At 36.1% G+C, this 13,682-nt stretch overlaps 1 protein-coding gene across 1 annotated transcript in view; it reads left to right on the forward strand.

Annotated features, from left to right (window-relative positions):
* SORCS3 (sortilin related VPS10 domain containing receptor 3) overlaps positions 1-4,353 on the forward strand; it is a 687,244-nt gene extending 682,891 nt beyond the window's left edge. The window contains exons 26-27 of the mRNA XM_051981368.1: positions 609-769; positions 2,525-4,353. Coding sequence (XP_051837328.1) covers positions 609-769; positions 2,525-2,589 — 226 coding nt within the window. The 3' untranslated portion in view covers positions 2,590-4,353. The remainder of the gene's footprint in view (positions 1-608; positions 770-2,524) is intronic.
* Positions 4,354-13,682: the final 9,329 nt, after the last annotated feature.

A 13,682-nucleotide genomic window follows, 5' to 3' on the forward strand; every position in this document is an offset into this window, starting at 1 on the left:
TGTAAGTGTGGATGGAGATAATGGAGAGGAACTAGAGCTCAAAAATCTTAACAGTTGTAAAAAATCTTTTGAATGTAACTGGGGAAAAACACTAAATAAATAATAAATAAGCAAAACCAATAAATAAATAAATGACTGAATAAAGGACATCAAATAAATAAATAATTGTTTTTTTTTTAAAGAAGCCAATGTGATTCTATTATCTCTATCACCACTTTTCCACTAACATGTAAAGATCACAAACCATGAGAGTAGGAGACTGGAGATCTGAAGTGGAATTTAGAGGCTTGTCTATTTGGTAATCCATTTGGGATGCTCCTGACAGTGTACTGGAATGAATGGTAAGCTTGGAATGAGAAGATCTGCTTTTAAATTCACCACTTGCTTCAAAATCCCCATGTAATCTTGATGGCCATCCATTTCCATCATCTACAAAATGAAGAATTTGCATTCAAAACTAATCATGGTCTTTTTCCAGTTTTGAATTTTACAACTCTAACAGCTCTCCTCTGTCCATCTCAGCTTTTTCTCCAATGAAAAAGAATTTTGTGTTTTGCTTACTATGTCTTTGGCCTGCCTTACTGTTGCTATCTTTCACATCACCACAGGAAAATTCCCTGGATAAACATCTATGCCCAAGTTCAACATGACAAGGAGCAGGAGATGATTGGGTCGGTGAGCCAAAGTGAAAATGCTCCAAAAATCACCCTCAGTGACTTTACAGAGCCCGAGGAGCTGCTGGACAAAGAACTGGACACACGAGTCATAGGTAAATGTGCTCTACATCCTTCCCTTTTGGAGCATTTCAAACTTAAGCCAAGTTATCGCCTATGGCAGAGGGCCCAAAGACTGTTTATGGCCTACAACATTCTCAACTGTTGCCAGAACCAGATTAAAATGTCATTGGGAAATATTTAACAAAATAAGTAAAAATACAGCAAGATATAACATTACACTTTAAAGCTAAGTCAATATACAGCCTGCAGAGATCTTTATAGCTGATTTAATGGCTTTCTGCTTCTAAGTTTGGCAACACTAAAAAAATAGTTAACTTTGAGCTAGTTAGTCCAAAAAAACTCATTCTCCCTATAAAAAGAACAATTGCTAAGAGAAGAGGTTTATTGTTAGTCATTTTGATCATCTCCCTCTCTCAGTAACCTTACATGAGATTTTCTTGGCAAAGATACTGGAGGGGTTTGCCATTTCCTCTCCAGCTCATTTTACAGATGAGGAAAGTGAGGAAACAGGATGAAGTGACTTGCCTAGGGTTACACATTTAGTAAGTGTATGAGGCCAGATTTGAAGTTAGGTACCTTTTTGAGTACAGGAATAGCACTATATTTACTACACTATCTACCAGCTTTAAGGAAGGGGTTGGGAATGCAGTAGTAGTTAAGTAGCCTTGACTGAGCCCTCACACTAATACAAATAACTTATGCTCTTATAATGGATATTACCCCTAATTTTTTTTTATTTGCAAAATGTTATTTGACGTGGTTGTATTTTACTTTATTTAAAGAAGATGATATATATTGGATACACTGGGCTAATAATTATTTTTGAATGAAAGTTACCCCATCATAAGCACCTGCCTTTACAAAAAGCAAATTATGCATCATCTTAAAAAATAATCAAGAATGCTCTGGAATAAGTAGTCAGGTTCAAATTATGTCTCTGTTTCTTACTGACTTTGGCCAAATCACTTAGGAAAGCTAGGTGACAAAGTAGATAGAGGTGCTGAAGACTCTCATCTTCTAAGTTCAAACAGAGCCTCAGATATTTATTAACTGTGTGACCCTGGGCAAGTCATTTTACTCATTTGCCTCAGTTTCCACATCTGTAAAATGAGCTGGGAGAAGGAATTGGAAAACAGCTCCAGTATCTTTGTCAAGAAAACTGCAAATAGGATCATGAAGAATTGGAAATGACCCAAATGACTTGATCAAAACAATAAATCACTAATTCTTCTTCATCTTGTTTCCTCAACTGAAAAATTAAAAAGCAAAAATGAAAAGCCCCTTCTAGCCTTTGACTTTTGATCTTATAAGTCTATAATCATATAAATTGAGTTCAGAAAGGTGGAGCAAGATGGCCCTTGTTTTTTTTTGTGCTAATTCTAAGATAATTGCTTTTTTTAAGTATAAGGAGGATGAATTCCTTTTCTATTAATATGGCAACTAACATCTTTTATATAATAGTTTCTAAATGCCTTGTGAAAGAGTGAGAACACCTTCTTGGGAAAGTCAAGACCAGATTTCTGAGTCACTCCCGAGGGATCCCAAGTGATAGGAACAAAGCTGTCTTGTTTTAGATTCCAAAAAAAAAATATTTGGTGAAATTACTTCATGGACAGATCTTGAGAGGAACTGCTGTGCTAGGCTGAAGGGCAGCACTGTGTGGGGGAGGCTTTCCCAGTGCCTCCTTGTTCACATTGTTCTAAAGTCTGTAGTTCTAAACCAAACACTATTGATCCTCATTGACCACCTGTCTGAGACTCTCTATTTCTGTCTCTTATGCCCTACAGGTGGGGTTGCCACCATTGCCAACAGTGGAAGCACAAAGGAAATTCCCAACTGCACTAGTGTTTAATGTGGAGAAGAAGCCCCACGGTCTATCACCTTTCTGATTTTTTTTTTATTCTTGATGATTATTGTTGTTCTTATTATGGGGGGGGGGAAGAAAACTATCACTTTTTAAAAATCCTCTACTATTCTGGAGTCCCCTTTACAAACAGAGGACATTGGAGAAAGTCCTTCTTAACCAATTAAAATGTCTCAAGAATCAATAAGTATGCTCCTGCCGCAGTAGAAGGCTCTCCTCTCCTTGCTGCTTCTGGGCCATCTTCTGCCAGTGGCGGCTCAAAAGTGGGACTTACTACGTCCTCCTGGGCTCTACCTTGTTTTGTTGTTGTAGTTGTTGTTTTCCTTTATACACACAAACTCACCAACCCATGATCTAGTCTGCTTCTGCAGGGCCCCAGTGGAAGTATCTCCCAGAAGCAGGCCCTGTGGCCCTACCTAGTGCATGTCAACACTGAACAGACCAACGATGAAGAGGGCAGCATATTGTAGATAATGACAATGTAAATAGCTTTTTATTTCCTGGGAAATAATTTAATGTTTAGTAAAAAAAGAAAAAGAAAAAAGGAAGAAACTTGGTGTGCATCCACACTCACACATACATACACATGCACTTAAAATGGACAAATCCACCAGGATCCTGTTTGGCAAGTGTGAATTCTGTCGTCTGTCACATTTAATTCTGTGGCCACAACATCGCTGTTTCCTAATCTGTATGTTAAAAGTGGAATTATTTTAGATGGTTAAAAAGATTAGAATGAAGTGCCATCTAATACACAGAGCTCTCTGGGTTCCCCAGATGGTATAATAGCATGACTTTTGGGATACACTCAACAAGTGTAAGATTTCCCTCCCCTTATCAGGCTAAGAAAACAGTACTTGCCTAATAGGAAATCAGCCTGATTATAAATTATATTAGGAAATTATTGCTCTAATTCCTTCTGCCCATGAGAGCACATTAAGTATGTTCTCTTAGCTCAAGAACATATTCTGGGCATCTACACTCTCAGTGACTCCTTGCTGGATTCAGTTAAGTGGTAGAAGGGAATGGTTAGTAGACTGGTAGCATGGGCCTGACCCATGTATTTTTTAATAAGCCAAATAGCAACCTAGTGGTCTGATGATCTTAGTCAACTCTGCAATGCTGTGATATTTCATTGTCGGGAGTATGCACCTTCCTTAAAGTCAAGTGTCTGCTTTAGTTCCCTTTAGATAATTCATGTCTTTGGGGGGGAGGCCCTGAGCTTAGCAGCCATTCTCATTTTCTCTGCTTCACATATTTGCCCATCCTAATTCCATTACCCTTGGGTTGTTCTAGCCCAAACTCTGAACACTATTATTTTTTTCAGGGGAGCAAGATGGAAACATTAATTTTAAAAAATGATACATTCATAGGATAGTCCTCATAAGAGGTAAAAGGCAAATGACTTTTTTAGGGTATTTTTTTCACATTCTTCCCTTTATGAAAAAATGTAAGGCATCTGAAAGAATGCCATTGGCTGATTACAGCAAGATAGAACATCCATCCCTACATTTCTCTGAAAAGATCAGGAGTGTTTATAAGCACTCTGCTTTTTTGTTTCAAGGGTTAATTGGGGCAGACAATTGCAGTACTTGTATTAAACACTGGAATACAAATGCATGAGTCATATCTATATATACAGTATATGTATATATACTGTTCTTGGTTTTATTGTTCCATTTGAATATTTCTACTGTAAAAAAGGCAGTGGTTTTGAAATTGTTGAAAATAAATGTATTTTTGTACATCAAAGTTATATCTTGGGCTGTGCATTTTTTTAAAAAAAGTTTTATTATTGTCTCTGATTTTTACATCATCAGTCCTTTCTGAATATAAAACCATTTCACAATTAGTGTAACAAAAAAAAAAAACAATTAGGCCAAACCAATTAATATAGTGAAAATACTCAATAGTATATGTAACATTTCATAGCTAGCTTCCCCTTCTGCTTCAAGGAAAAGGATGGTAGTTCAAAACGGACCCTATCTTTTCTCCCAGGACCAACATTTCTTATTAAAATTAAACACCATTGGGGTAGCTAGTTGGTATGGTGCAGTCAAGAGGACCTGAGTTCAAATCTGACCTCAGACAGTTTATACTTCCTAGCTGTGTGACTCTGGGCAAGTCACTTAACCCCAATTGCCTCAGCCAAAAATAGTTAAACACCATCCAATTTTATTATTTCTTTCATGCACTTGTTTTCCTATTTCTACATCAATCTATATAAACTGAATTCTTCATATTTGTCATTTCTTAAGATACAATACAATTCAGTGATTTCCACATATCAAAATTTATATATTCCCTAATCAACAGGCACCTACATTGTTTCTAGTTATTTGCTATCCCAAAACACCCCAGCTATTATTTTGTGACATTTGGGTGATCCCTAATCTCAGTCTATGTCCTTTTCCTGCATTTCCTCTCAAGTGAATAGTATATTCAGCTAACTTTTCCATCCCAAGCTGTTTTCTCTCTCTTTACTATTGCTGGTTATAGGTCAATAGTAAACTTATTTATTCCTTGGGAATGCCCCTCAACATCATCTGACTTCCATTTCCAAAAATTCCACGAGAAAGAGTTGATTTTTTTTGGTACCTAATGATAAGAGCACAAGGAGAAACTATATTTGTCTTTGAAAAGCTACCGTATGGAATAAAAATAATTAAATGCTTTTTCCTAAAAAAGTCAGAAGTGGTCTTAATTTCTAACCAAAAGCCTAACCTAACCAAAAAAAGAATTCAAGGTAACACAATGCTTTTTTTTCCTGAAATATCAGAGTTGGTCTTTATTTCTTGTGATGCCTGCCACCTATTGAATAGTCTTTCTGTCTCTTGTATGGTATTCAGTCTCTGAGTTCTGGGATCAGGTACACTTCACAACTGGGAGTACTAGAAAGTAGAGTGGACATTACAGAATGGAGTCAATGATGTGATGAATAGTCCTTGCTAGCAAACCTTCAACAGCAACCTTGAAAGACAGGCAGGACCAGTGGCCAAACAGAGGGAATTGTTCCTGCAATCAAAAGTTTGCTAAAATAAAGTAGAACTTTTGTAACCTACTTTAAAATAAAACTTTACTTTTATGGGTTTTACTCTGGCTATGTGGATGTTACTTGAATCCCAAAGTAAATCTTGTAATAATTTTCTAGGTAAGTAAATTTGCTGCATCATTTGAAAAGAAATAGAATCAGACCAAAGGTGTATAATTAGAACTGAAGGCTTAAAAATTTAAACTTTAAAATTTATGATTTTTCACTTAGTGAATACCAAAATGCAAGAAAATGTTACTTTTATCATAACTTTTTAGTTTTCAAATTAAATGAAAATATAGTTTTCAACATTTACCCTTGTAAACCTGTGTTCCAAATTTTCTCTTTCCCTTTCTCCTTCCTCTTTCCTAGACAGCAAGTAAACCAATAGAAGTTAAACATGTGCAATTCTTCTAAATATATTTCCACATTTATCATGCTACACAAAAAATCACAGCAAAATGAAAAAAAATGATAAAAGAACAAGCAAGCAAACAACAATAAAGCTGAAAATGTTTATTTGTGATCTACATCGAGTCCCCATGGTCGTCTCTCATGCAGGTGGCTCTCTCCATCACAAGTCTATTGGAATTGGCCAGAATCATATCAAAATATGTTATTTTTAAAAAAGAAATTTATTGATATCATTTAAAAATTGAGCTAGTGAATCCTTTCCCCTCATAAAAAAAGATTCAAATAATATTGAGGTTAAAAAAGTTAAGCAAAAATAGCCATGATATCCAAGAATTCTGATGTTATAGGCAATGTTTCACACTTATATCCCAATCTCTTTATCTCCATCTCTTTAAAAAAGGGGAATGAGATGCTTTATCATGTCTCTTCTTTGGGGCTAAGTTTGGTAAATATTATTTCACAGCACATGGTTTTGGCTAGTCTGTTTTTGTTTTTATTTGCATTATTGGCGTTCCCATACTTACTCTTTTACTAATTCTCTACTTTATTTTGCATCAGTTCACATCAATCTATATTCATTATTGTCATCATTTCTTAAAACACAGAATTATTTCATTATTTTCATGTGTAATTCTAGTGGATGTCATTATGGAATTCTCTGGCTGACATTTGGGCCTCTCTTCTGCCTTCACCTCAATGATAGATGAAAACTTTCCTGGACCTTCTCTATCTTCTCTTTGACGAGTGGACCTTTGGGGTGATACCTTTTGTTTAGTCATGTCCTTTCCTCTTTCCTGTTTTTCGCTTTGGGGAGATCCATACTGCTTTATAATTAGTCTCATTCCATAGTTTATTAGGTAATAAAATGGTTCTCAGGTCCACATCATCTCATTCTTTATTTTATAAAGTTCATATCAGACAAAAAATTATTACCAAAGTTCTCTGTTGGGAAAATGCTTTATGCCCCTAATGGAAATTTGATTGTTTTTTTTCCTCCTTCAGATGTTTATCTGTACCTAATCTCTGATATCTTTATATATGAGACCAAAATCAGGACATAGAAATGATTTTTGTTTAAAAAGTGAGCTAAGAATATTTCAGTATTATTATTCAGATATATTGAAAAGAAATTAAGGAGTTTTTTCTTGAAACTTTCCCCAGCCTCTGATTGATGTGTAAAATTGGTACCTTCAGCCCCAGTCTCATTTTCATATATATATATGAATAAGTAGCTGCTTCAGTGGATTGAGTACTGGACTTGGATTCAAATCTGCTTTCAGATACATACTAGCTATGTAACTCTGGGCAAGTCACTTAAATTATATCTGCTTCAGTTTCCTTATTTGTAAATGGGTATAATAGTAACACCTGTCTTTCAGGGTTGGATGAGAAAACGAAAGATTTATAAAGGACTTGATAAAATTTAAAGGATTTTATAAATGCTATATTATTATTACTATTACCATTTTAAGAAACACCTTAACTGAAAAGAATAAATATAACTTCGAATCCAAAGATCTTGTAAATTTCTTCAGAATGAGAGAATTTCATCCATTAAGTCCATAGATTTCTAGATCAAAAATATGTAACATGTTAAAAGCAACAGTAGACTGAGTATTATATTCTAGTTTATATATCTTTAGGTCTTGGTTTCCCCATCTGTAAAGTGAGAATAATACTTGGGCCAGGTGTGGTGATAACATGCTTGTAATTACTTTCTTAAAATATTAGATATGAAAGGTATTTTAGGGGCCATTAAGTCTAACCCCCTCATTTTAGAAATGTGGAGCATATAAATGAAATCCCCAGGGACACATACACAACTAGTATGTCTTTGAACTAGGATTTGAACTTAGCTCTTCATGACTAAGTCCAGGGCCCTAACCACTCACTACACTCTACTTAAATAAAGGAGGCAAAGATAGGTTACTTGATTTTCCCCAAGATTATACAGCTAAGGGGTTGAAGAAATATTTGAATTCAGGTATTTCTAATGCCAAAAATAATAGCTCTGCCCCCCTGTATCATCTAGGTAATATAGTTCTACTTTTTCATTCCACAGATCAGGAAACCCAAGCCAGGGTTAACTTAGTAGAAGGATTGATTGAAATAATTATTGGAAGTGTCCTGAACTACCATAGGAGGTGATTAGCTTTCCTCCTTGTCAATTTTTAAGCAAAGCTTGGCTGAGTATCTATGTTTCCCCTTTTGATTCTGAAAGTCTATGAATCTGTGCTCCACAAGGCAAAATAGCATAATTAAGAGTCAGTTCAAATCCTGAGTTCAAATCCACACCCTTATTATCCATGTGACTGTAAGCAAATCATTTAATCTCCATTAACTCAGTATTCTCATCTGTAAAATAAGAGGCCTTGATTCCACACTTTTAAGTCTGTGAACCCCTTTTTAGATTTTTTTAAAAGTACATACCTTTCCTGAAACTATTGGTCAACTCTAGATATTAAAAATTTCCTTGGCTTCCTTTGGCCACCTCTCAAGGGACAGATAATTAGATTCTCAGGTAGTATATTGGAGCCCAGATGAACCATCCACGGGATAGCTTTTGACTTGATGGCATCCCATTTGCCTTCCCTCACTCATCCCAGTGGATGTTAATCTTACCTGAGTGATAGTTGGCAAACTTTGGCCCTATCTTAACAGTTGCATTTCTCTTAGCTTTGGAAGGGAAGAAATAGATCAATCAAAAAAAAACAAAACAAAACAAAAAAAAAAAAAAACAAAAAACCCTTCATCCTAGCACATCCAATCAGGAAGAAAATGAGTCCAGGGAAATGTAGGAACTTCTCATAGACAGTACCCAAGTAGTAATGGCAGCCTCTGGATTCAAATTCTGAACTTCTGATTTCAAATCCAGAATTATTATCACTGTGAGTTGAAGATCCATGAACCTTTTCTGTCTTTTTTTTTTTTTAACATAATGTTTCCTAGGAACAGCGTGAATTCACCCTTCAAAGGAGAAGGCACTGATAGAAGAGAGGAAAAAATTTTTGGGATAAAATAAACTAATTTCTAGAAAAGGAAATTAATCTGAAAGATAGTACTGGTTTCTACTTACGCCTCAGTTATTTCCCTTCTTCAATTTTCTGTTAAGTTGATCTCTAAGGTGCTTTCCAAGTCTAGAGTTCCCTATCCCTGTGTACTTATACTTTCCATCCAGCCCAGACTCTTCTGAAATGGTTTCTTTTTATTGCTTTTTTAATATCAGTCTGATTTAATTTTGCATGGGCCAGGTAAAAATGATGAACAGTGACCATTTTTTTTATTAGGGTCTGAGGGAAGACTCAATACCTTCTAAAAAAAATAAGGCTGACCACAGAAAGAACCAGTTTCTATAACAAATTTATCCAATATGGGCTTCCCCTATGGCTAGCCATGTTGAAATGGAGAACAATCATATTTGTCTGGCTCCCTAGCCCTTTAGATTTCTTGTATTATGAGATGAATGTTTACAAACAAAGGTTTTTTTCTCTTTTATGATAAACTCTGTAGTGACTTTTGCAACTGTGCAGAGCTCTCTCAGCTCTGTCTCAGAATCAAAGAATTGAAAAATACACATATATATGCAGGTGAATTCTGGGGTACTAAGGATTTAAAGTTTTCCGGTTGCCATGTCAAGGTAGATATAAGACTGATTGAATCTTTGATTTGATTAGCATAGGAAACCCTGGATGAAGAAATTCCCTGTCCCAAAGTGGACAACTCTTTAATTTGCAATCTTAGAGTTGCCTGGAACACTTATAAGTTCAAGTGACTTGTTTAGTCACTTATTGTTAGTAGATAGGATTTGAACTTAAGTTTCCTAGCTTTATAGGCTGGTTCTGGGCACTGTCTCTGAACTCCAGACTACAGGATAGGGGAGGTGTCAAGGAAAAAGTTATTTCAGACCTGTTCTGTCAAATATAGACTTGAGAAGATATCAGCTGAAACAAGAAAATGTCACACTCTGTCTCTGTCTCCCCTTCCTTGTCTTCCCCCCTCCCCTCCTTTCCCTTCCTTCCTCTTGCTCCTACTCCCTCTCTCTCTTCCTCTCCCTCTCTCTCTGTCCCCCTCTTTCTTCTTTTCCCTCCCTACCTCCCTCCCCGCTCTCAATTTCCTGATTTATAAAATGGAGATAGCATTGTACTATGTAACTATATAGAGGGCTACTCTGGAGCAAAGAATTCACATGGTACAAGGGAAAGAATTCTGGATTTGGGACAAAGAGTCTGAGATCAAACTGCAGTTTTTCCCCTAGCTAGGAATGTGATTTTTCAGATTCTGTGGAATACTACTGTGCTTAGAGTCAGGAAGATATGAGTTGAAGTCCTGCCTCAGAATAGACTACCTATGTGATGTTCTGCACATCACTTAACTATTGTGTCTCAGTTTCTTCATCTATAAAAGGAGGATGCTAGCTTTGAAGGTCTCTTTCAAGCTAGATCTATTTTCTTATCAATGGGTTCATGTCCTGCCACTGGCTATGGTCAAGTAAGTCAGATAATACTCCATCCCAAATATCACTCTATGAGATGAGTGGCTAATCTGCATTAATGGAAGGAGGGAGTTTCCACACTGGGGTTTCTTGCATGAATAAAACCATAGATGCAAACTCTGATCCCTCCCTATACCCCTAAAAAAAAGTTACTATGAACCAAGGCTCTTGCACGTTCAATCTTATACTCCACAATAAAAGCTACAGAGTATTTGAGTCTTCAAAAATTTTCCTGCTTGTGGTCCCCTACACAACAGCTCCTTCCTTGTCTACTTTCCATGGTTTGATTAATTCTGCCCTATGGGACTTGGTGGCTATAGGTGACATTTATTCTCATTTGTTGTCTTGGATAGAACATAACTTCCTCGTTGACCTAACTTCCCCTTGGATCCCTTTGGAGCCCTGCCCTCCCAACAATCCCTGTCATCAAGCATTATCTCATTCCCTTGTATTAGCTTACAGATAATAAGTTCTTCTTATTCAGGCTCCATCTATGTTGTGAGGAGACCTATTCCAAAAGGGTTGAGACAGAGGAGAGGAGGGATAGCTACAGTAACAACAGAAGCTGAGCAGACTTTTTTTTTTTTTTTTTTTTTTTTTTTTTTACTAATCTGTCTTTCAGCGTTTCCAGGTACACTCACCTGGGAAGCATGTAATTGTCTCTATAAACTGCACCTGGTCCAATGACATGTTCATGCTGTCCTTCTCAAATCCTAGGTTCACTTAGGGAACTGCTGGGCTTCTCTCACTGGCAGCTGGAATCTTTTGAAAATAAATTTTAGTTGGGGGAGGCTAGAAATGAGAAAGATAGAGATGAGGTTATAGAAATATAGTTAATCTTTGTCAATTACACAGATCCATTTGACACATCCCTATTTCAACCTGTCAACTTCAGACTCTTCTCAGTTCGGGGGAAAATATAGATGCTCCCCCAACATCTAATCTATTTATAATGGTAACAAGGCAACTCCAGGCAGTGTGCGCTCATCACAAGCTAATCATCATCTGCTATGCCTTGTGCTTCCTAATTAGATGCATTGGTTGCTTACTGATCAAGCTATCCCCTCATCCAGACAACAGAAGTGAGGGGAGAGGCAGGTGGGAAGAGATGGGATTCTGAAAATGCTTCCTGCTCAGGTTGTCTTTTTCATTCTGTTCTAACAGGATGGACTCCCTTTCCTCCTACACCCTTTAAAACTTTCTTTGGAACACAGAATTTCAAAGGGGGACTATAATGATGATCTAATTCTACACTTTATTTTATATGTTGGGAAATTAAGTCCTCAAGATAGTGAGTCACTTGTTCAAAATTATATAGCAATTTAGTGGTGTTTCCCCTTTTTAGAGACGGTAGAGTAATTTACCTTATGGGTAACAAAAATTGGGCAGGGAAAAGCACCAGATTGTTCAAGAGATTAGGCTTATAGATGTGATTTGGCCATTGTGTGACCTTGTAAAATCATATTTCTTCTCTGACCCTTAATTTCTTCTTTATTAAAGAGCTTGAATTTGGAACTGTACCCTAAAGTTTTTCAACTGAGCATACATTTTGACTCAGCAATATCACCACTAAGCATAAAACCAAAGGGGAAAAAGACAGAGATGAACAAAAAATCTTCATTGAAGTGTTTAAAAAAATTATTATTGTAGCAAAAATCTGAAAATCAAGCTTGATCATTAGTTGGAGAAATAGCTCAACAATGAGGTATTATTGCCTTGTTAGAAATGATAAAAGAGAACCTGGGAAGACCTATATAGACTACTGCAAAGTGCAATGAGCAGAACCAATGACTATAACTTTTAAAGATAAACAGTGACTCTAGAGGATAAATCTTGTAGCATGTTTCCTTTTCAGACAGGCCAATATGTGGATATTCTTTAACTATTTTTTACAAGGGAGAATTTTTTTGGTGGGGGATAATGGGGTGAGAATTGGGAAGAAGAAAGATGGTAATGATAGTTATGCCCTCAATAAGAAAATGTTAATAAAGTATGTATAAGACTAGATAGATCAGAAGGAGGTACAGAGACACATTGTCGATCAGGGTAAATTTTTAGTATATATTTTTATTTAGGTTTCCAATGCAAACCTCTTTTTCTGTTCTTTGCAAGTAGAAATTGTCACATTTGTTGGTTTGTCAAATTCCACATAACAAAAAATGATACAAAATTTAAGTTAAATGAAGCTAGATTGATATTTGCTATCCCCTAACAATCTAAAGTTCTATCACTTGCTATAGGTTCTTTTAGGCATATATTTTCTCCCATTAGAGATCAGGGAAGCCAAACAAGGAATAAAGCATATAAACCTAGAAATTCAAAGTCAGGAGACATCTTGGACTATAAATAAATAAGCCCATAAATAACTTTGTCTTTGAAGCAGTTTGAATAGTGTTTTTACCATCTTGTTGCCCTTTCCATCCTATTTCAAAATCCACTCCCTTTATTCATTTCCATGTTCCAAGTGCATTCCCTCTTGAAATCTCTTATCTTTCCTTTAAGATACATTTTTGATGTTACCTCATATGTGAGGCTTTACTAATTTTGCACACCCCCTAGCCTTGGTTGTTAAAGCTTTAGCTCTCTTTGCAGTATTGTGAATATTTTTTACATAGACTTATCTGTGTTCACCTTGTGTCCAGTAAAATGAAAGCTCTTTGAGGACAGACACTGTATATTTGCATCCTCTTCCCTTGGCAATATCCCTGCATTTTATTTATTATTTTTGAAGCAGATATAAGAGATGATCAGTGTAGAGAACTCATGGAAGAAATTTCCTATGCCAGGATAAGTGCATGCTCTTTAATATATAGTCTTAAGTGTTGTCAGGAGTTGTCAAAGGTTAAGTGAGTTGCTCAGGTTTACCTTCCAGGTATATATCAGAGGCAGTTTTTGAACTTGGGTCTTCCTAACTCTCAGGCTAACTCTCCATCCATTAGATCATGGTAACTCCACATCAAATTTATATATAGTAGGAATTTAATAAATGTTTGTTTGAACTGAGTTAGATTGAGCATAAAGTATCTTCTAATTGCTAACATTCAAAAGATCTGTGATTACTTTCTTTCCCTAAGTTTGAAAAGCAAGAGATAGAAACATCTCTGAGGTCTAAGGTCCTATAACCCATTGTCATTAACAGTTTGT

The sequence above is a fragment of the Antechinus flavipes genome, chromosome 2 (genome assembly GCF_016432865.1).
Source record: "Antechinus flavipes isolate AdamAnt ecotype Samford, QLD, Australia chromosome 2, AdamAnt_v2, whole genome shotgun sequence".
Taxonomy (NCBI): Eukaryota; Metazoa; Chordata; class Mammalia; order Dasyuromorphia; family Dasyuridae; genus Antechinus; species Antechinus flavipes.